We start from the raw sequence: 24076 nt of genomic DNA, 5'->3' as shown, positions 1-24076 counted from the left end.
CTCATAGACATCTTAAACAAGCCCCAACTAGACACTGCTTTTTTGAGAAAGTACTTGGAGCTTTTTGCACGCTCAGCAACTTTTTAAGATCGCTGTTTCACAATGAAACAAAGTTATTCTCTATTTTTAAACCATCAGTGTGCAATCTACGTTGCATAATGTAAATGCATTAACTGTTAAGTGACAAGAACGGGCCATGAGTCAGCACAGTATAAATACAATAGGAAAACTTCCAAAGTTCATAGATCAAGGTTTGTGTACTTGTGTACATGGCCATGAGAAAGAGGTTGGAGTAAATCACGTGACAGTGTTTTTATATACTGAGTACATAAGCATTTGTGTGTGTAGGTGCTGATCGATTGTCTGATTTTGCAAAGGCTAAACAGAAACCCAGAGACCGCTCAGACAAGAAAACATTTTCTGTGATTTCCAACATCACTTCCACATTGTGGACCACTTGTTGTGGTTGCATGTTTTTTTTTTTAATGTGTCTCCTTCAGCTTGCACATGACAAGTTATAGCTCTTCAAATGACACATTAACTATATGAAATGTTATGCAACCTTTCTGAAGTTGAGGCGAGTAAATCAAGACTTTCTTGATTGCTTTATAAAGTCAGTAACGGGTTGAGTGTCGGGTTGTAAACAGATTAAATGATTAATGAATGAAGATGGAATATCAGTTTAAAAAGTTCACATTCATTTCAGATACAGTAAATGTAAGAATTGAATATCTCTCAAACTGAATGTGAATCTGCTATTGTATCATGTGACCGCTGAGCCGTCATATGACCCAGTGACTCTGTGGGTTCGTCTCACTGTAAGCCGAGTAAATCAGCTGTCACGAAACGCTGGTCAATGTTGGGAACTGATAACGCTCACTTCCCTTTTATTGAAGTTTAAACATGTGCAGTATGTGCAGGAAATCATAGAGGGTTTTTACAAAACTTTCTTTTTCACTCATGATTGTAATTCTTAAACATACATTTTCCAGATAAAACACACAGTGACTATTTGTTATCAAATTATTATCATCATTATGTTCATTTGATTGCTCTACACAGGCAAAATGCTGTAATACATATTTAATAATGTATCATTGTTTCCCAGAGCATAAGGTGATGTCCAATATGAAAATAATAATAATAATAATAATTATAATAATAATCATCACAATAATAATAATAATTATTATAATAATAATAATAATAATAATAATAATAATAATAATAATAATAATATACCCAACTCAGAATATAACAAGCCTTGTCAGACATTCAGGCACTTTTTTCGGGGGATAAAACAATTAACTCAAAGAGGCATATAATAAAGGCATAACTACCTAACTTCTATCTGTTTTGCACTTTACAACTAGAAAACTTTAAAACCCTTTTATTCAACTTCACTGCTTCTGTAATTCCGCTCCTCAACCTCCGGGGGGCAGTATAACTCATGCAGCTGGCTTTTTGCAGTGTTAGAAACACACCAGGAGAGGGCAGCATTTCCTTGGACTTTTCTTATGGTTCACTGTGTTTCTGTTCAGTAACTAAATACAGCTCCCACACGTTTAATTTTGTATCAACAATAAAATGTATTTTTAAGCCAATCATTTGTCGATTCATATCTACATTTGTGATTTTTCTTTTTAAACTGTTTTGAGAATTATTGTTAACATGATCATTATGAATTCTTTATTATGGACCTCTAAGTGATATAATGTCACAATAGCTGTTGGTGCACGCTCACTATGGAGTAGATCCCGGAGAATCCGGTGTGAAAAAGAAACCCTCAGGCCCAGTGACAATACTAGTGTGAAAAGACGCTTGGCATGGGAAACGGAGTGGGAACGCTATCCCCCGGTGAACTCTTCTAATTTCATTACTCTACATGTATCGTCAGCTTAGAGCCAATCACATAGTTGGCTGCTCTCTGGCGAGGGGGGGGTCACACATAACAGCCGTTAAATTGTGACAGTGGCCCGGGCTGGCATACCTTAGCACATAATCTGATTATTAGATCAATAACACAGCAACATTTGGTGCATCGCTGGGACGGCTGCCTTCCTCTCTGGTTACACATTGCTGGCATTCACCTCTCATTCCCACTTTATAGGTGACAAACTGTGAATGCGAGCAGGAATTCAAATGGAGGGCCTTTCAAATGAGCCGAGCGGCACGGCGCAACCTTGATCACATCTGGCTACGCTACCGTCTCTAGGATTCACACGGCTACTAACATATCAGCCTAGTTTAGATATCAGCGTGTACAATCGTAAAAGAAAGACCGAAGGCCTCCATCAAGCCTTCGTCGTCACTTTGCCATGTGCGGTGAACATTTAGGAGATGTGGCCATTTACCATAAAAATATTTATTCACGTGACAATCTTTTTTTCTCGGACAGCAAGAACAAGCCAGAAATATTTAGAATGACACAGAAGAACTCAAATGGAACACCATCATCAAATTAAAAGAGCACAAGATGTGATTGTTCAGAGCAAAAACAAGTACTTGTTGAACTGAACACGTTCTTTTTTGTATTTTTTTTTGATAAAAATGAACTTTATTTTTCCACAAAAGATTCCTTCATAGATAGACGAGAGAGTCACACACGGTATGGTCATGTCCATGGCCTCTCTCTCTCTCTCTCTCTCTTTTTTATAAAACACAATCACAATCATTTCAGAACACTGGCCTAACCAAACATTTTTAGAAATGCACATAAAACACCAATAAATAGAAACACTTTATTTCAGAGACCCGAAATCATATAACGACAACCGAAAAAAAAAAATAAAAAAAAGGCATCGTGATGACAGTCGCAAAGCGTTTAAACCACCATAATTGCTGCTCCCTGCTTATCACGGCATGTTGCATTTGTCAGATAAGTGGATGATGACAACCACTGTACCAACAAAGAGCATGAGGCCGAGATAACCAGGGACGTTGGAGGGAATCCCTGCTCGCCCGCTTATTCATCCTCCCGTCCCTCCATTCATCCCTCTATCTCTCTGTTCTCTGCAAAAGTCTGTTGTGATCCTGTCTTCCTCAGTCCAAACAGGTCACTGTGGCTCACACCTTGCCAAGGTCTGAGCTGCACCAGCAGCGTCTAGGAGAGAGAGAGAGATGCGAAAGAGAGAGAGAGAGAGCAACAGCACAGATTATAGACAGTGACACGATGTCTCTCTGTCTCTCTCTCTCTCTCTCCCTCTCCCTGCATTATCTCCATGGTGCACACACGTCGACCTGGAGCAAGGCTGTATACTGGCAGGGGAGGCCAGGAGCAGAGAGAAGGGGGTGGATGGAAGGGGATGAAGTGTGTGTCGGGTGGTGGTGGGGGATAAAGGGACACGCTGCTTCAATAGCGGAGCAGGTCCAGGGACTAATTGGATCTGGTAATGGCTGGTCAATGTTGCTGAAGGGCTCGTTAGAACCAGTACAGCTCCTTGCCTTTCTTGTGCTGCTGAAGGCCTGAGGGAAAAAAAAGACAAGGGAACAATGAGGAGGACAACAGCGAACAACGGAACACAGGTTGTCATGGAGCCTACTTTTGCCAAACATCCAGTTTTAGAGGGAGGGGGGGAAGAGAGCTTCTGTGATGATTCTGGTGTGTGTGTGTGTGTGTGTGTGTGTGTCTATGGCACGGCCGAGTGTATTCAACATCACAAACGATGTGCATCTGTGCAGGGTTAATCAAGTTGATGGAGATGTGTTTTGGATTCAGTGAAATCAATGCTCAATAGCTCTGGTAAAATTGTGTTTTTCTTTAGCAATTAATAGCACAAAAAAACAAACAAAATTATTGATACATTGCTCCCATTATGTTCTATTCGATACATAAAAAGATACATTTGTTTCTCATATTTTTGTCGTAAATAATCTGAACTCGCTGTTTCTATTCGTCTGCACCGACGTCTGAGTTTAGCTGTATAAACTGTAAATGAGGGAACACAGTATTTGTGAAAGCCTGACACGGTTGACTGCTTACCTGCATCCATGTTGAGTGCCAGCGTCTGGCTGACATCTCCTGGTGGAAGCAGGCCGGGCCAGGAGGCGGAAGGCTCCAGCTTGCTCACTTCATAGTGGCTTGGCAAGCTGAGGGGATGCGGTGGCCTCACCGTGGGCATGAGCAGGGGCCCGTAGTGGGGCTCCAAACCCGTCGGGGAATACAGTTCGTGGAGAGGCCGCGGGTGGCCGTAGGCCTGGGCCTGGGGATAGCCCCAGCTCTCTGGTGCGTGGGGATGGGAGTGAGGGTGAGCGTGTGGGTGATGGTGGGCGTGCGGATGCGGCAGGCCCGGGTGCAATGCTGATGCGTATGGGTCCATGGAATAGGCGGGGGCGCCCGTCTCACAGTGGGAGCGGCTCTGAGGCGAGGAGTAGTTACTGTCCCAGAAGGATGGGGGGAAGCTTCGTCGACTGCTAGGTGAGGGGGTGTCTAATGGGTGAGAGGGGGGGGGGGGGGAGAAGGATAAACAACATTACATTTAGGCCAAGTCACGAGCCATTGCACAACTGTGTAGTGAATCACTTGATTTATAGAGACAAATGGAAACGGCTGGAGCTGTGCGACGGGGGCAACCCGTGCTAAAACATAGATATCGCTCACATGACCGCTACGCCCTCGGGCCCAGATATCTTCCCCATTGGATCATACTGTGACATAGCCCTAGCCCCAACAAGACACGGAAATAAACACAACACATTCTGGGAGACAGAGGGAGAGCGAGAGGGAGCGAGGAACGGGGGAGAAACGCACAAAGAGAGACATCCCTATATCCTCGAATTCTATATAAGGTAGACACTCCTGACCTGGAGGGAGCCCAGGGCTCACAGTGCCCTTAAATCACTCGCTGTGGTGACATCTCTCACTCGTATGTCAGCCGAGTACTTCTGAGAGGCTCACAACACACACACACACACACACACACACACACACACACACTCAGACACGCAAAACTGGCCCTATACTAGCACCCGCCACCCCTCTCTTCTGTCTCCTGCACCCCCACCTGTTGTTTTCTCTGCTGCCCCCTCTCCTCGCCCTTGAGAGAATGTCAGCGAGCCATTATATGTTTTTAGCAGTATATATATGCGTGTGTGTGTATATATATATAGATATATAGATATAGATATAGATATTCCTCTGAAAAAAGACACCATGCGGCATCCTGAGAGGTAGTGTTTCCCTCTGCCCCTATCACACAGACCGCAGCGTATATAAATCTGACCAGCAGGCAGGCGACTGACTGAGCAGCCATTGTGGGGTAAGAGCTGGAGCGCTAGTCAGAATGGCAGCCGCAGAGACGTTTGAAGGGGATACGCCGGCGAGGCTGTGCGCTTACAGCCATGTATAAACATAGCTTCTGTTGTGAGGCAGGAAGCGTGTGTTGGTGCCGAAATGAAGACGTCCGACTGAACTGGGAAAGAGACTAATAGTGAAGGAGAGGAGAGGATAGGCCCTATTTGGATATTCAGAGGATATATGCAGGCTGCTGGTACAAAGGGACTTAGTGTTTCTAGAAGATTATCTATATGATATTGTTATATATATATATAAATATATAAATCTGATAATGTTACTTGTTTAAAAAAAATATATTAAATGCTTTTCTTTTTTATTTGTCGAAAATGTGAAGGTTTGTTTTTACTTTAACGAAAATGTACAAAAGTTTAATAATAATTATACTTATAATTATTAATTTAACTCACATTAATCCCAGCAGTGTCTACGATGGTAAGGTTGCCAAAGCGCACAACAAAATGTCATGCCTAAACTTGTAGCCTCATCCAAAAACTGCAGATAATATATTTTGGGATTTCTTATTTGCCAAAAACGACAAAAAGCTAAACCCCCATAGCACACATGCTCTCTCTTTCTCTTCTTTAAATCTTTACCCTAACCAGAGCAGAAGTCCTTTGGACCCTCAAGCAGCTCGTGACCTTCGTGACCTCTGAACCCTACTCTCTGACCTCTCCAGGGATAACAGTCACCAACAAGCCGCTTTTCAGTCCCGTCACCTGATCACATCACCTGTTTGATGCGCTGCTGTGCTCTGCAGAACCGTCTCCTCACCCTGTGTGGCCTCAGAGACGAGCGTGAGACACCACTCAGACAACTGTTGCACTGCTGCTCACAGAAATAAGGTGGACTTAGGAAGCCGTGGGGATGTAGCGGAGGGCTAAACCATCCTAAGCTCAGTTTAGTTCGACCTTTTTTTGGGCTGGCGTGAATCTTTATGAAATAAATGTGTTGTAAACATCCAGGTTCCTAATTAAGTTAATGAAAAAATCAACTAGTTTTCTTTATATAGGATTCGCTTGAGTTCCTGCTTGAGTTTTCCGTTTAGAGTAGCCAACTTAACTCTGTTGTTTTGTTGAATCTCTCCATTACAATAAAAGGATTCTGTAATTATGGACATTAAATGCACTTTACATGTCCAATATTGCTGCATGAAGTGTAGTGTATTGAGCCCACTAACTAGTCTTTACAAAGTGGTATACCTGTGCCCTGTTGGTCTGCTGCCCGCCGTTTGCCCTCTCCCTCCATGTAGGTGCTGAGGGCCCTGGAGAAGTGCTCGTCCACCACGCTGCTGATGTCTCCCTGGTAGTAGCTGAAGAGGACGCAGCGAGAAGTCAGGTACTCTGCCTCAGGGGCCTCCTGCTTCTCCTTGGGGCCCTCCTCTGGCCTTAAAGAGGCAGCCGTGTAAGAGGAAGAGCTGGATGAAGATGAGGAGGAAGTGGATCCTCCAGTGCCTGGGCCCCCAGACATCCCCTCGGGACCCCTGGGAGTGTCCATAAAATCCCGGCAGAGAGAAGTGCTGCTCAGACCTGTGGGAGCCTGCCAGGGTGGGGGGGGGGGGGGGGGGGGGGGTCAGGGGGGAGGAGGGGGAGGAGAGGGGTGAGACAGGTGTTGCAAAGGACAGTTCTGGGGCTGTCTATGACACATTTTGACATAATGTTTTTCTTTGTGTGTGGCGGCGCTGGCATGTGTGCCTGTGCGCGCGAGAGAGCGTGCGCGCGCGCGTTAAGACACGAGTTTTGTGGGTGCAGAACAACCAGCGCAGCTAAACTAGATAACGACTAATTAAACCAAAAGAATACTTAAAACGCAAACATATTAACAAAAAAAAAACACTTTAAAACGATTCATCCGGTTACTTTGCTTTTACGCACAAGCTGCATAAATTAGCAGTTGTTCCTCACATCAAATACCCCATCTACTGAAAATAAAATCATGATTTCAAGAAGATTTTTAGATATGTTTACGTTTTCCTACCTGTAAGCTATTGATTAAAGCAGGAACAGTCGTGGCGTACGGTGCGTAATGTCCATAGGCTGGGTACATAACATCCAAACAGCTCATGGTAAACGAGCGGTGTCTTCACTGCTCTGTGGAAACCGACCTTGCTGTGGGGGAGAATGACAACATTCCGGGCTTTCGTGGCGAGGAGAAACGGGCTCGGTGGTCGCTGATCAGTGTGGAAAAAAAGCCTCTGCCCGACTCGACATCGTCCCTCCCGAAGGAGCGCACCTCTCCGCTCACTGTGTGCGCCACGACAGCTGCGGCAGCGAAATGTGGTGGTGAGGTTTATGGAGCACGCGTGAGGGTGCCCTGTCCTGTACATCTCTGTGTCAACCCCTCCCACCTTTACCAGCCCTCCACCCACCAACGCCACCAATACCACACAAGCAGACTACTGCACACGAGGTAAAGTGATTGTTTCCTTTTGATATCAAGAATGAATTGTCTAAAAGCTGTAAATTGAAACCTTTATGATAGGTGTCAAAAGGTGCAAATCATCATAGTCTGGAAAACCTAACATTTCAACATACAGAAGTCTTTTTTTCTTTTATTCTTTAAAGAAAAAGCTGGAAACAGCCTGTTACTAATTATGGCTCCACAACTTCTTAATCCCGTGAAAGAAAAGGTTAAATAGAATGTCATCCAGTTGCACAAATAGAGATGAAGTCATCGAGCTTTATAGCCTGCAGCCACACGACAATGAGCACATGATACATGCGATGGAGTGACGTCTCATCCCTTCCCATGTACTGTGGACACTCAACACTTTGTGCTCAGTCCAAGCCGACAGTGTACACCGCGCTCTTAAAACAGCCGTCGGTTGCCAAGTAAACCTTCGAGTCATCTTAAGTATTTAGTGTGTTCCCAGAATGCCACATAAGTGTTAACTATAGGTTGCATGCACCGGCCATACCGACGCAGAGGAGAAAGGGACTCTGCACAAATCTATGACAAATTATCACCTATCAGCAGTGCAAACAAAAGGATATTTTCACACACACACGCAAACATACCCGATGACAATCACGGCCATGGGCCAATTCATCATGCATCCACGTACCAAATGACTAAAAATACATCTTGGAACCATTAACAACAGGTTGGACACATTCTCCACAAAGTGTTGTCCATTTCTCCTCTTTTAAGCGTTTACAGGTGCCCCAATGTTTGGGCATGCCAGTCTCTTTGACGAGCACTTCAGAATGCCTGGGAGAATAGTGTGGAAAATTTGCAAAATTCCATGGACGAGTGTCAGATGAGGTGGAATGTCTCTGATGTATGCGAGTGGACGAGCTCCTCGGGAAGTTACATCGTCCCTCCGCTGCGTTCCCTGGATGGAGAACATGACCAACATCTCGCTGTGCATACATCACACATAGTATGAATAACTAGCGGCAGGTTATTGGCACGCTAATGAATTGGACATGCTCTTAAATAGCGGACGTGCAACGCCGACGTCCTCACTTTGACCACTTTGTCTTGCGTCGTCGTTTTGAGTAATTGTAGCATAGCGCTGCAACATGACACCAATGGGGCAGCATTGTGGTGCATATCAGTAGAGGACAACAGTCAAGCATTCAAATGAATGAATAGATTGAAATTAGTAATCACACTTCTGTCCCCTTGCATGACACGATGTGCAATATGACCCACTGGATCCATATACATGCGGGGTAATGCAGGACAACATTAGAGTCGGTAGAGAAAGAGAGTGATGCAATGCTAGAAAGCTGGGTGTTGCACCAGCGTGATCAACAGCTGCAGCTGACAGAAGGAAAGGGAGGCCACTATTAGTATTAACAGCCATGACTACATTTCTCTCTGTCTCCGGCTCTCTTTCTGTCCCTGCCTCTCCCTCCTACTCGTCTTCCCTAGTGATACGAGCACCTTTTCTCTATTAATCGCCCTGTGTTTTCCCTGGCCACGGCCACCCCCTACTCTCAATTGAGTGTGTGTGTGTGTATACCATCGATAGTGCGTGTGCACATGCAACAGTTGTCATCGACTGGCCAAACTAGGAAGAGAGCAAAGGGACAGAAACATGGCAGAGATCCCAAAGTCCATAATTAAGTCAGTAGGTATACGTTTGTGTTTGTCAGTGATACTGGACGGTGCACGCTAAAATCTTTGCATGTGAAGAACAGTATGTGCAAGCGTCTACAGTTGCTGTTGTGTGTGTGTGTGTCCGTCAGTGTGCATGGAGGTGTCTGTGTGTCTACATTTACGTGTATACGCTGAAAATAAACACAGGTTACATCACTCCTTGTGACCCTGCAGCACAGCTAGGCTCCGCCTCTCGCAAAAGAGGTCTGGCCAAAAGTCTCCCATTGGCTGAGATGTTGCAGGGCCTGTTGAGGTAGTAATGGCAACCTGGTTTTATTTAGACGACTATTCACATTGCAACACCACCATTAATAGTTTTTACTCCATGCTACAATTACCTTGAGGACATTCAAGAAAAGAGTTTTGTCGACGCTTTGGATTTCGATCGAAGAGAAATTGGAAAAAAAAAAAAAAAATAGCAGAACAATCATGTTTGTAAATGTCATTCAGGACAATGTGATCAGTAAGATAATGGGGGTGGTCTGTAAAAGGGGGTTCGTTGAGAACCTGAAACCACACGGACTACCTCCTGAAACAACAAGTCCTTTATTAAGGTCCCGGTCTGGCTTGGTCCCAAGGGGGGGTCGGACCTCAGGATTCCGCTGTTGTTTTATATGCCTCAATGTGTGTGTGTGTGTGTGTATAGGTCCAAGACAGAGATGTACAGCTGCCCCGTTGTCCAGTTCCACACAAACTCATCTCAGCTGTTCAAAATCATCACTAAGTGTCATCTGAAACACACACACACACACACACACACACACACACACACACACACACACACACACACACACACACACACAAAGGGCCACATATAGACAGGTTTGGCTCATTCATCCTTCTACACAAATGTTGGTGATAAATCTCCTGTGATAGAATGTGCAAGTGTGCAGTTATATTTTCTTCCTAAAACAACTGCCTCATTGTGTTCACACCAACCACCAGGATACCAGAGATTTAAGTCAAAGTCAGTTAAATAGGAATAAAGATGTTTTTTTTAGGATCATATTTGTTTAATCCCAGCATACCTACAGTAGGACATGTTTTTTTTCACACTGATTCATGTATTTTACTTCTTTCTACAGTCATCAATTTTGGTTCAAAATCATGTGAAATCTGATCAGATTCACAGAAAAAAAAACGTGTTGCTTAAATAACTTCTTTAATCTTTATTTTATTGGGAAGAAGATCATCATGGGATTTCAGAAGCTTGGAAAACATCGTGATTGTTTAATCTTTCCTGGTCTTGTGATACATTACAGTTCTGTATATGCAACAATTTTCCTTTCACAATTATTTTTCTTAAAAAGCACATAAATCTTAAATCATAATGTACTGTCTCATCATAATTGTTTTGAGTAATATTATGATCTTTGATTATATCAATATGACATCCCTAATTGATTGTTTTATGATATACATGTTTTGTCTTCTGAGGAAAACCCTTTCCTTTCTCATCTAAAATGCAGTTTGAATAGAGGGTAGTAGTATTTCGTGTGGTTTGTACTGAATTGGCTTAAACATGTGGTTTGGTTCTACTTTTACTATCTTCTCTAGGTTATGATTCATGTGTGGTAGCTTTAGGGGATGCACGTTGTCTGAGAAAAATGTGTCACAAACAGAGCTGCAGCACATGGACATAATCCCCCGATGTAATTAACACAAGGAAGCAGTCTGGACACTTTAATCTGTGTACAAACAGAGCTTGTTCACAGGTAAACACACGGAATGTTGACTGTTTATTAAAGGCTAACCCTCTGAAACGGACAGAATGTGAATTAACAGCATCGTCGGAGAGGCTGACAAGTGCTACATTCCTAACATCTTATTACCAAGAGTACCCAGCTGCCACTGGGTCACTGGAGTTATGCACACACAATCACAAATTCACACACTTGCATACAGACACACACGCACGGATATAAAGCCAAAGGTGCGCATACAGGCGCACGAAAGATGCGCACAGAAACGATAATGGGGGCGTGTGGGATTGTCACCTTCCTGCCTGTCATTCCAGTGTGCCAGAGGGAGGGGGGGCTGGAGTTAGAAGGGCACCATGGGTGGCAGCGGGTGGAGGGAAAGAGATGCGGAGGGTGGACGAGAGGGCAGGATCACAAATTTGGCGTGTCACATGGTCAAACAGAGGAGATTTACGACTGATCGGGTTCCACGTCGGCAGCATGGTGTTGTGGCTTCAGAATGCCAGGTATGGGAGTGAGATCAGACTCCGGCTTTAGACTGGACACCGTTTTCTGGCAACTGCAGCCAGTGGGACTGGCTGAAGACGGCAGTGTTCTTGGGGGTTGGCCGTGGGGAACGTGGTCTCTCTCGTCCACGCTTATACGTCATCCGGGTTGCATAAGTTTAGATGTGGCAAAAAACAAGAGTGAAAGCGAGGCAAAAAACAAACAAACACAGGAATTAGTTTCACCGAAGGAGAAACTTGAAACTGTGAAAAAAAGAAAAGGCCCGTCTTCTCTTTCTCACGTCTTCTTTCTCCCTCTACTGTCAGGAGCTATGATTTACTCACCGGTGACATCATGGAGACCACAGCTATTTTTATTGGCTGGTAAATAGCCAGCTCTCCTCCATGCTATGCCACCTGTCCAATCCGCACCAGTCAACAAGCCTCTGGGAAAAGAAGAAAAAAAAAAGCACCCAAAAGTTGATTGAGAGTTGAAAGGCGGAATATGATACGTGCATGCCATGCTACTGTCCTAGGCATGTTTCACAAGTCAAATGTCTTGTCCCTGCTACTGGTTTGCTGTCCCTATTTGCCCGTGTTATCCATACTGACTTCCCTAATTAATCATACACACAGCTATCCAGTGTATGCCTTTTTTTTCCCTTCTTGTTTCACACATACATTCTTTTGAGTTTTTGCATGTGAATTTAAAATAAAATACCCTTCTGTTTAGGAGATCTTGTGATCTACACCATGTTCGGCCTCTGGTTGTCCCCAGCAGGGTTCTAGACGTGAGCGAGTGTTTGTGTGACTCCAAGGGTGGGGTTATTCCTGGCCCCTTGTGTTGTGTGTTCTGAGGTGCAATTTAGTCACATGCCATCTGACCAACCCTTGGCCCTGAAAAATGATAAGTACACTTGTGGGGGGGTAGGGGTGGGGGGGTCATCCAACTGATCCCCACTGCCCATGTATGATGTCAACTTTTTTTTAGCAAAAGCAGAGTTATACTGATACTGAAGGTAAAGAAAGACTGCATAATACATAAGATAATGGTGTTGTTCATAGAACACATTATGACAATTTCAAGTGTTGAAAAATAAGCTATTAAAAGGCTGTTAAGGAAAGCTGGCATTTCTGTCAGCTTTTGACATTTGTAAGGATATTTCAATGAGCAGGTATGGACTTGATGCACTTATAAATAATGATTCTCAAACTGAGACAATGGATGGACACAAAGAAGAGCACTTCACAAATAAATAAACCAACATGTAGAAGGATACGTATGTGAGTGATGCATTTCGACAAGTCCTAAATGGTGTTGGATTCCCTGCACAGCACACAGAAGACACATCAACACTGTGATTAGGAGTCCACCTAGTGGCAGGTCACGCAATGGCACGTAATGGGTTTTTTTTCGGAGGGCTCCTGAAAAATGAGAACGTTATACTGTGAAACAACACTAGTGGGGGCTAAGTGTTTAAATAGGAAGCAAATGCTAATCAAGCCAAAGCGCTCTATAAAGTCGCTGTTCTTTGTTGAATGGGAAATACCTCTATATTGTTGTAATCAATGTTGTTTCTATATCTTAAGACTTATTAAAAGAAGAACTTTTAACTGTTTCCCCCAAGAGTTTGTTCATTCTGGTGATTTGTGATGCCTCACTGATGCAAAATGTGATTGTGATGGCAGACATTGATCACCTTTTATTGTTAGGAACTGTTAATAGTATTTCCACAACACATGTTTGACATCAGACAATTAATTCAGTGTGTGAAGCTGACTGTCTAGTTTACTGCAATACATGGGAATACTCTAGGAAACCCAATTAAGAAGAAAGTTGTTCAAAATCACAAATATAAATAGCATTTTTTTAAATTAACTTAGAAATCGTTTACAAAAAAGGAATCTGTGATCTGTTAAGTAAGAAGAGGCAGATTCAATTTAAAACTGAGTCAATTTGAGAATTCATTAAAAATAGTCAAATGTTACGCAGAGTTACTGCAGGGAGTCCTGGGAGTTATATAATAAGCAAATATAAATCATCCCATTTGTTAATTGTTGGGTGAGTTGAAATTGTGATGTAGAAATGCCAATATAGAATTAAAATATATGTTCTATAAATATGAATCTGTCAACAATTATTATTTTAATGGCTTAGCATTGCATACATGCATCATTACAAAGTACTTTTATACATGGCACCATAGGCTGCACCATACATGAGTATTGGCCCGGTTTAATAAGCAACATAATTGTATATATACTGTATGTAGAAGGGTTCCCTCCACCGTGTGACTATCAGCCAAGGGGGCCCTTGGTTTGAAAATGGTTGAAAATAGCTTGTGTTAAATGGTGTGTATGGTGATCAACCTGTTTTCTTGTAAAATCAGGATGACTATATTTTGTTTACGTTAAAACTGGAACAACTTGCAAAAATAAAGTAGTTAAATTTGAGGGGGAAAAAAATGTTTTATTACCCCAAATAAATTACCTAGTAATTCCACCAATTTCGTTTTGACCCAACTTCACAAGGTTGGCAACTGCAGGCTTGTTTGAGGACACCAAATTCAACAAAACATAATTCCTTCAGTAAAACTCAATGTGCAATATAACATATAATTTTCAAATTAACGAGTGGAGTTTAAATAACTAATTTAATTAATCTGGGCTGCTGGTTCATTTGCATAATCCACGCTTGCATGTATAATCGATAGTAAATACATTGATGTTCCAGTGTGTCGTATCGGTCTTGGGTTAAGGCCTGGCTCCTCCGCGCCATTGGGGGGCGCGTGTCCGCTGTAAATAAATGCCATCGTGGGTTGACGAGGCCGCCCAGCCATGTTGAGGAGTCTGTCAAGCAAACTGCAGCCCGCCATTGTGTAGAAACCAGGCTCTGTAGCGAGATAGGGGCGCTTGGGTGAAATTCTCCAATAGCTAGACCAATTCAGCACCCTGCCGCTTTTATTTAGGAGTAAATACAGTAACACAGGCTCCGGGGGGGAAAGACATGTCAGCCAGCAGCCTTCTTGAACAGGTAAAGAGAGGTATTTTCTGAACATTTACGAGGGCCAAATTTCTCAGCATCGCGACGGCTAGCGAGGATAGCTTAGCTCCGAGGCAGCGGCTGTGGCTCAGTAGTGCAGTAGGCCTGACCACCTGCTAAAGGAACTGACTGCTGAAAATATATCTCTTCATCTATTTTTCCCCTTCCTCTCTTCTCATAAATCAAACCTTCATGAATCACCTGGACCCAATCCAGAGACCGAAAGGCCAAGCTAATAAAGGTAAGAACAAATATGGTCTCAAAACCCTCCCCGACTCGGCTTGAGTGAATGCGGATCTTTTTACGTGCGGTGTGCTTTGAAAATCTTACGTGCGCGGATGCTACAGCTTGCCTCCTAGCTGCTCGCCCCCATGGGCCTGTCTGTTTTGTAAATTGTACGTATTTGTTTGCGTTTGGTTTGCCACTTCAATGAAACGCCAAATATTGTGTTGCATAAGAGTGTTCCCGGCCTCTTAAGTCACCGCTCGCGAGTTTCCTTGACGTCCCCGAAGTGAAACGGCACTTGCAAGGTTCCCATAGTTAGCATTAGCAATCTATAAGGTTCGCTAACCGTAACGTCAAATGGCAACATGATACACATCAGCATCCCCGTTTTCCTGGTTGCACTTGCAAAGCTTTTTTTTTTTATGTATTTATTGCGCTGGCAAGTGCGAGAATACGCTGTTGTGCTGCCCGGCCTCTCTTTTATATCTGTCAAAACACATTCGCAGCGTTAAGCTACAGGTGCCATCCCATCACGCTGGACGAATCGGCTAATGTTAGCCGAGTCCGTCATGTTGAAAGGACTCTTGGCGCTCGTTAACAAGGAGACGCTGCGCACTCCACGCAGCTAACCACACAGCTAGCGCGCTAACGCTAGCTGGGTTGCTAACTTAACCCAAAATGACACGTCTTCCGACATGCTTTTTCCTGTGTCCAAATGGGCCTTGCGCCTTCCTCCCCCCCCCCCCTGTGCGCTGTTCAGACTATAATGCAAGATAACATTACTAATCTGCTTGTTTATAACTTTAAGGCTCTCCTGATATCAGCTAGAACAGACTCACTTGTGAAAACATGCCACAGAAAGTCCGCTCCACCTGCGTTACATCCGCTGTTGAATTATCACTAATGGCGTAATCTATCCTACATTTTTAAGTTGTCTATTTGGATGATAATCTGAATGTCTCGGCTGCTTTGTAGCCTAATCATTGTAGCCTAATCATCGCCAAGTGCATCCAGTTTTTCTCAGGGGTCGATTCACTTCATATGCAAGATTACACTGTAATCTGAAGCCTATTATTGTACTATGGGATGTCTTGCTCATTTAATAGGCATTTCCTGTGTCACTCATCAATAAGTGTTAGGTGCGGTTTGATTGTGTAAGTGGTGATAATGATTCTGATGTGAATTTACTCCATAAGGCATCCTCTGCAGTCACACAAACCTGTATCCTCTGTTTACATCAGTGTTGTTCTTTTCAGTGCAAAACGGAGCTGTGACCCAAAAGGATACTTTGAATGACGATGAGTTTGAGCCTTACCTGAATACTCAGGCCAGACAGGTAAGCGTTTATTGACCAGTTTTTGCCAACAGGTGCTGCTTTTTCAGTTGAATCCCTTTTTTTTAATCAAAGATTAATGTATCCTCCAGTTAACAAACCACTGAAGTACCTTCAAGCTAGTGCTGTTCCGATTTAATCTTTTATTTCAACCTTTTTTAATTTGTGTCTCATGATTTATTTGGACTTAAGTGAAAAAAACAGGATGTAACTTTAACCTCAGCTTTCATGGATGGCTTATTTTAAGAGTGTGCTGATTTCAAGTGTATCTAAGAAAAGTAATTCCTAAAATAAGTTGCACATATCCGGAGCATAGGATAATGATGGCCTGATGGCCTGGGCCAATTTATAAATACTGTGAATTGTGATACTGACCCTGCAGTTTGGGTCAGCTCAGCTTTAATATTGACATCCTGCTAGTATAGTATATTGTATTTGTGGTTGATTTATTTGAGATGTGGCATTGTCGATGAGAGAATCATTTTTATCTATGTGACAAAAAGTAACTACTTCAACATAATTCTCCAGCAGAAGATTAATAGAACACACTTGTTTCAGGTCCTTGAGCTTTCCTTTTTTTCCATGTGTAAACACTGGAACGCTTTTCAAATTTGGGGAAACTTGAGGATGTATAGCAGGATTAGGCATCTCTGATTATCTTGTTTCAGTGGCTTTGTATTTTATTTCTCTTTGGTAGATCTTGATGAATCCTTGGGTAATAATAATTTAATATATTTGCTCACCTTTTTTTAAATTTTAATCTACAACATCAAGTTATAAACATATCAAACCGAATAACAATTAATATTAAGTTTGAGTATGTAGGTGCAATATTTCCATTTTGTTTTGTTTACCTCCTGTCACTAAAACAAATTATTTTTCTATTCAGAGCAATGCCTATACGGCCATGTCGGACTCGTACATGCCCAGCTACTACAGCCCCTCCATAGGATTTTCCTACTCCTTGAACGAGGCAGCATGGTCCACAGGTGGGGACCCTCCTATGCCTTACCTGGCCTCCTATGGACAGTTGAGCAATGGGGAGCCCCACTACCTCCCGGACGCTATGTTTGGCCAGCCAGGCCCCCTGGGGAGCAACCCATTCCTGGGCCAGCACGGTTTCAACTTCTTCCCCAGTGGCATCGACTTCTCGGCATGGGGCAATAGCAGCTCTCAGGGACAGTCGGGGACACCGCAGAGCTCTGGCTACAGCAGCAGCTATGCCTATGCTCCCAGCTCACTTGGGGGTGCCATGATTGATGGACAGTCCCCATTTGCACCTGCTGCCAACGAGCCCCTGAACAAGGCACCTGGTATGAACAGCCTTGACCAGGGCATGGCGGGGCTTAAGATCGGCGGTGCAGCTCCCGGTGGGAATGGGGACATGGCTCCTAAGGTGGTTGGCTCTGGCTTACCTGGTGGGGGTCCCCTCGGCCCTGTATCATCTGTAGGACCTCCAAGCATGCCTCCTGTCTCAATTGCCCCTGCCAAGCCCGCCTCCTGGGCCGATATTGCCAGCAAGCCAGCCAAGCCTCAACCCAAGCTGAAAACCAAGGGTGGCATGGCCGGGACCAATTTGCCTCCTCCGCCCATTAAACACAACATGGACATCGGCACATGGGACAACAAGGGCACCATGCCTAAAGCTGCCACCCCTCAGCAGGTGCCCTCTATTCCCAGCAATGGGCAGCCGCCCAATCAGGCTTCCCCACAACCCGGAGCTACTGCTGTAGGGAACCCACAAATGCCCCTCAGCAATGGACAGATGGTACCCTCTGTTTCCCAGATGGGACAGCATCAGCTTCCACCCAGTGGGCAACCAGGTATGGCTCAGATGCCCCATCCTCCTCTCTCCCAGGGTCCCCCTCCTCCAAACCAACAACAGCAACCTTCTCAACCTACTCGTTGGGTCCCTCCACGGAACCGGGCCAATGGATTTGGGGACGGCAGTGGGGGTGGTACAGGCCAGTCGCCTCCCACATCATCCGGTGTGGGTATGGTTCCTGGAGTCCCCTCTGAGCCTCACCCAGTCTTGGAGAAGTTGCGCATGGTCAACAATTATAACCCCAAGGACTTTGACTGGAATCCCAAGCAGGGCAGGGTGTTCATCATCAAGAGCTATTCCGAGGATGACATCCACCGCTCCATCAAGTATAACATCTGGTGCAGCACGGAGCATGGAAACAAGAGGCTTGATGCGGCGTACCGTTCATTGGGTGCCAAAGGGCCGCTTTATCTTCTGTTCAGTGTCAATGGGAGTGGTCACTTCTGTGGCGTAGCGGAGATGCGCTCACCCGTGGACTATAACACGTCTGCTGGCGTGTGGTCACAGGACAAGTGGAAGGGTCGTTTTGATGTGCGCTGGATCTTTGTTAAGGACGTTCCCAACAGTCAGCTACGGCACATTCGACTGGAGAACAACGAAAACAAGCCAGTGACCAACTCTCGGGACACACAGGAGGTACCACTGGACAAGGCCAGGCAGGTGCTTAAGATCATCGCTGGATATAAACACACCACGTCCATCTTCGATGACTTTTCTCACTACGAGAAGCGTCAGGAGGAGGAAGAGTGTGTGAAAAAGGTAACGATGTCACTGTTGAATAAAACTGAGGAATGAAACAAAGAGTGATCTGCTTTTAAGTTGCGCTGAAAGGGTGCAGTATATGGTTTGGATGTGCGTGTGCATGTACCACCTTTCCTTTTGCATTACAAAGGAATTAAGGAACATCAAGGATTTACAGCTGGATTGAGATCTGTCAGAATTCAGTGTGATTACACACAGTAGGCTATTTTTGTGATTTTCATTCACTATTTCACTTTGTGTTTTTACTTGCTTTATCACGCAAATATGTTGCTCAGAGTCAGAAAAAAACAATCTGGTGATATTCTCAAAACTCATATAATGAAATGCAAATATTCAGGGGATTACATGAGGACATATCTGAAAGTTGAATTGATTGGTTTGTATTGTAATTTAGTTGTTTACATTTTGGTCTTATTGATAATCTGTTCCTAGCGTCAACACACACTTGGTCAGCCTCCTAAATATATGCAACGTGTTTTTTTTCTTTTTTTTTTTCTCATGTCTGAACTCTGTTTAGCTTATTTTGTGTTGAATTGTCAGCATCTACCATGATTATGAAAAGGAAAGCAAATGTTAATTGCAGCTCATAGAATGTAGTAATACTTGTTTGTGGGTTTTATTGTGCAAAAGATTTCATACTTGAGTCCTGCACAGCTGGATTCTGCATTCTCTACGCTTTTTGCCTGACAGAGGGACAAATGTAAGGGAAAAAGTATGCCAAGACAATAGAACATTGGCTTAGTTTGTTTAACCCAATGGCTTGTTAACCTTAGTTGCTGTTACTTGCTATTGATGTGGAAAGGCTAGTTTCTTTCCCTCTTGAGATATATAACTATTCATCTTTCAGGGGGTGTTTTAGGCTGCCGATGACTGTTTAACTTGGATATTTATAGTTACTCTAGTGTATCTTTGATGCATACTTTAAAAGCATAGTGTAGCCTGTTAAGGCCACAAAAATGTGTTGCCTTAAGGTTAGTGTTTGGTGCTTAAAAAGCCAGCACACAGAACATTTCAACAACAGTTTTTACAAAATATATCTGGTTCCCATTACAGATTTTGCAAGGAACACTGCTTGCTTTCTCACGCTTCACGGCAAAAAAATAATGGCAACTGTACATAAATGGAATGAAGCAGCTAATTAAATAGCCATTATTCAGTAGCTAAGTATTTTCATTTTTTTTAATTGTACAGCTCTCGGTTCTTTTCAGGTGTTCATTTAAGAAATGTGAAAAATGGATTTGCAGCAGAGTTTACATGTGATTTGTATGTATGCAAAAAATCTTAATAAGCCTGACCAGCAATTTACAAAACTAGTGATCTATGAAGCTTAATAGCTTTTCTGTTATTGACACCCAGACGTGAGTTTGAGACCATGCAATTGACAGTATAGTGACGGATACATGATCTCTGTCAATATATGAAACTTCAAGTTACTCTTTATCTAGAGATTAATTCACGTCATACTTGGTTGTTTTAGATCAATAAGTGTTTAATGTAAAAAGTTAGGTTATGCATTTTAGACATTTGTGCCTAAATCTAATTTCTGTTATGCACAGTTGTAATCTTTATTTTAGCCGTTTTATCCTGAAGCAGTGTGGTGAATGCGAATTTGGGACAAAGAGCTAATTGAAGTAAAGGGACTTGTCTGTTTCAATTGTGCTCAGTTTTCACTCCTCTGTGTGGCAGGTGGAGGTCCAAGGCAGTGAGCCATATCCCAGCAACCCAAGCAACAGGAGTCATTACAGGCTTCAGGTAACTGGCTTCATCCGTCACTAAATGCCAAAGCGGTGTACATGTTCTCTTGATACTTGATGGAAGCTGCTTGAAATCTTCATGGGTTCATATTAAGTTGTTGGGAGTTCATGAAATCTAGCGTCTGCAACCTTCATCTGTTGCTATATCTGAGCTGTCCTTGATAGCTGTTGCCCTTCTCATGATGCACATGCATAAATAAAATAGAAGTTGGCAGAGACGTGCACTTTTGGCTTCTTCTATGGATCTGGGTCAATTTCAGTTTAAAGATAAAAATACTTTTTATGTTGTGTGTAACTTGTCTTTTTTTTTGTGTTCTAGGAGCGCCAAGGACGAGTCAAGTAACAGTTGGAGCTTTGGTCAAAAGACTGCAATGGCCCCCCTAAAGCCCTGCCCACCCCATTACGTCATTACATCCAGATCTCTCTAAGAAATTCTAATAGGGGTGATGAATTAACCAAGGACAAAAAAACTAAATGAAGACTTTCTTGATTTCTTTTGACTTTAAAGACTTACTTCGAACTTGTAGTAAAAAGAAAAGGAAACGATTATTCATAGGACTACAACTAAATGCATAGCATCCTTAGGTGAAATCTTTTTTGCCCCACCCCATTCCACTACATATGCTTTTCCCTTGTATGCTGCTTTTTTCCTTTTTTTTTTTTTTTAAATGAAAGGATCATCTCCTGTTTTTATGGTCCAAGAGCAAGTCTGTAATTCTCAAACACACAAATCCAATAGAAATTTGTAATGTTGGCTTATAATAGTGTCCCAAAGTCAAGAATGGGCAGTTTGTCTCATTTTCTTTGTAAAAACCCCCCCATCCTCCCCCCTCCCTCACACGCCTGTCTTCTGAGGATGCTCACATCTTCAAACAGGAGCCAGCGGAGTTTCCTCCACAGCGGATTTTCATCGTAGACGGGTGTCGACTTCGCTCACTCCAGAATCTGTTTCGTACATGCTTGCCATGTTTTGTTTGAGAGGACTGCAGATGTTCACGATAGCCCTCAGTTTTGTTTTCGAGTGTGTTGGACGGAGTGCGTGTGTGGGGGGGCGGGGGGAAGGTAGGGTATGGAGGATCAGCAGAGGAAGCGTAGGGAGGGCAGTCGAGTGGAAGAAGAAGAAATGTTAAGTTGATGAGCCTCGCTCAGTGTATAATTTTATGGTCTAAAAATATTGGGGCCCTCTGTTAACAGTCTTCATTGGACTTTGTTTACCCTCTTTTTCTTTCTCAGACAAGTTAATTCATCGTTGCTATGAGCTGCTTTCTTTTTTTTGTTTTTTTTCTCCTTCCTCCGTTTTCTAAAGACAGTGATGCGAGTGGCTTTGCCCCCACTCTTTCTATTAATCAGTTCAAAAGTAATAAATGTGGTATATTCAGCAGAACTGGTGTGCATTCCCCTTGTTTGACTGTAAAGCAATTTTGTCATGCGGCGCGTCACTTCATCTGTTTTTCTTTTCCCAGCTGATTATATGAATGAATATTTTTTTTTTTTCATCTCTCTCTGCTAACCCTCATGCTCTACTCCTCCACTCCCCATCCTGACTTCAGTTCTCACTTGCATTTCTTACCTCTTATTTTCCCAACATGCCTCGTCCTCCACACCCGTTTCTGACTGCTCAGCCAACCATACATACTATTATATCACAATCGGCTTCCACCATTTTCAGAATGTCATTGTTGGTGAGTTTAAAAAAAAAAAAGAGAAAAAAAACAACGCAAGGTCCTCTTTCAGAACTACTGGCTTTTATTTGTGGCATAATAAAGATGCTCCACGAAGTGGTGTGTGGGTTTTTCCTCCTCGTTAGCTCTTTTTGTTGTAATTTGAAGTCACATGGGTGGGCTGTTATACCTCTCTGCTTGTAATGTATCCTTTTCCTTAAAGCAGAGTCCTGTTTGAATGTCCTGAATGAGTAAAATCTGATTTCACCATGCTGTATTTAATTGGTTTTGTGGCAGTACACCTCTGAAATATGTATTTTTTGCATAAGGGTCTGTATTTTATAGTAATAACGAGGCTTAAGAAATTTTTTAATATATATTTTATAATTCTCTATAGAAAGCTGTTAAAATGTGATGTCCTGGTAATATGTGCATATCCTATCTTGTATATAGGCCTGCTAATAATTTCGAGAAATTGTCTGCAATCCGCCATTTTCTCCCCTTGTTAGTGCGCTACGTTGTACTGAACGAAGTGGCCACGAGAGGGAGACACAGCACCGTTTACCGCTGCTGGGTTTCTATCCTGCGGAGACGACAGGCTCTTCAGCCGCGGTTTCCTCAACGACTCCCACAACGAAGGCCTTCTGTACGCCCGGCAAGTAATGTGCTAATCGTTTTTGTCTTGTTTTTGTGTTTAATTTAGTGTCCTAAACACTAACTTTTATCAAACAAATAGTTAGTATAAAACTTTGAATTGTGGTTTTAAATTCTTGAGATTTGGCGTTTAAAACACATGGATATTTACAAAATGTCGGGTTTACCGGAGCCATATATATCATAAACCGTGTAAACTGGTAAAAGGCCGGACTTAACATCCTCCTACCCATATGCAGCCGATTTTATTTGTCGTTTATTTTGCAGGAACTGACACACTAGCGTTTATCCTGTTTGCAAACATAACATAATATAAAGCTACACTAGGCTGTAGATCTCTCAATAAAAATCAAATCCATGCTTTTAATCTACATGTTTGGCGATATAGCATCTGGGAAATTATTATCAAAATAATGACTTTTATTCATCCGAAATGATGCGTAGGCTGCACTGATGACGCACTCCGAAAAGCGTGGTTTCATTCGTAAATAAACATGACTTTAATATAATAATAATAATGTGGCAGAATGTGAGAAATAATGGGCTATTTTTAAAAAGTAAGCTGCACAACTTTGGTTGGTTGGGGGGGGGGGGGTCACTGGCTCTTTGCGGGCAGGAGAAGGGGGTCGACGGCACGTGTCGTGTGTGCGCGCGGAGGGTGCGTGGCGAACGCGCCGCCTCGAGGGGATCTCCCGTGACCCTTATCCGCGCGTCTCTGGGGACGCCTCTTAGCCCCTCCTGGGATGCAAATGAACGGCCATAAAAGAGGCAGATTCAGCCGCCGAGACGACGGAGAAGAAAGGGGGAATGGGACCAGGGGGAGTTAGTGGGGGAGGAGGGGGGAGGAGGTCAGCACTCACATCTCAGAGTGCACATCAAGCTAAAGAGGAGATGGAGAAACTAAATAAGTTGCCCTGCAGTGGTGAGAGGAGAAATCCCTCCCTGTTAGGATGACTAGTGTCTTCTTCATCACGTGCACTCAGCAGGCTGTAATTCAGACTTCATCAGAAAGAAGACTTTAAAACAATATGGAATCTGGCCTGTCACTATTTTTGCATAGCTAATTAAAGGCACATATGACTTGTTTTAATGATCACTCTTGCGTTTCTGCATAAGGGAACACGTTTAAATTGTTATATTGCCTGTTGTATGTTTTGTCCCGTATTGTTCAGTCCCAGAGCTGCGTTTTGTCTGTGGGCTCCTATCGCACTGCAAGGTCATGCTTCTGCTTTAT

The 24076-nt window shown here is 43.3% G+C and overlaps 2 protein-coding genes across 3 annotated transcripts; one reads left to right on the top strand and one right to left on the bottom strand.

Annotated features, from left to right (window-relative positions):
• Nucleotides 1-2432: 2432 nt before the first annotated feature.
• On the bottom strand, nt 2433-7624 carry vgll2b (vestigial-like family member 2b). 2 transcript variants are annotated; one of them, XM_084013569.1, is made up of 4 exons: nt 7398-7624; nt 6496-6832; nt 3983-4429; nt 2433-3465 (listed from the first exon to the last, which is right to left on the bottom strand). In XM_084013569.1, exons 1-4 carry the CDS (start codon nt 7617-7619, stop codon nt 3422-3424), a joined length of 1050 nt encoding a protein of 349 aa, XP_083869695.1. In that variant the 5' UTR covers nt 7620-7624; the 3' UTR covers nt 2433-3421. The 2 variants fall into 2 exon arrangements, with proteins under 2 accessions (XP_083869695.1, XP_083869696.1); XM_084013570.1 differs by having other exon boundaries at nt 7271-7541.
• A 6796-nt stretch (nt 7625-14420) lies between these two features.
• Nucleotides 14421-21911, top strand: ythdf2 (YTH N6-methyladenosine RNA binding protein F2). Its single transcript, XM_084012717.1, has 6 exons — nt 14421-14619; nt 14845-14869; nt 16110-16189; nt 17076-18770; nt 20460-20525; nt 20847-21911. The coding sequence occupies exons 1-6, from the start codon at nt 14593-14595 to the stop codon at nt 20868-20870; spliced, it is 1917 nt and encodes a 638-aa protein (XP_083868843.1). The 5' UTR covers nt 14421-14592; the 3' UTR covers nt 20871-21911.
• Nucleotides 21912-24076: the final 2165 nt, after the last annotated feature.

This window comes from Eutrigla gurnardus (assembly GCF_963514095.1).
Source record: "Eutrigla gurnardus genome assembly, chromosome: 7".
In the NCBI taxonomy this organism is placed as follows: domain Eukaryota; kingdom Metazoa; phylum Chordata; class Actinopteri; order Perciformes; family Triglidae; genus Eutrigla; species Eutrigla gurnardus.
This window is presented reverse-complemented; position numbering and strand designations above follow the sequence as displayed.

Bases quoted from the DNA above. Each gene is read 5' to 3' on its own strand.
- vgll2b (XM_084013569.1), bottom strand. From the start codon at position 7,619: ATGTACAGGACAGGGCACCCTCACGCGTGCTCCATAAACCTCACCACC. The intron at 6,833-7,397 runs GTCGGTTTCCAC...CCACCCTGGCAG, and splicing joins TCATTCTCCCCCACAGCAAG to GCTCCCACAGGTCTGAGCAG. The intron at 3,466-3,982 runs GTAAGCAGTCAA...TTTTTCCCTCAG, and splicing joins GGCACTCAACATGGATGCAG to GCCTTCAGCAGCACAAGAAA.
- ythdf2 (XM_084012717.1), top strand. From the start codon at position 14,593: ATGTCAGCCAGCAGCCTTCTTGAACAG. The intron at 14,870-16,109 runs GTAAGAACAAAT...TGTTCTTTTCAG, and splicing joins GAAAGGCCAAGCTAATAAAG to TGCAAAACGGAGCTGTGACC. The intron at 18,771-20,459 runs GTAACGATGTCA...TCTGTGTGGCAG, and splicing joins AGGAAGAGTGTGTGAAAAAG to GTGGAGGTCCAAGGCAGTGA.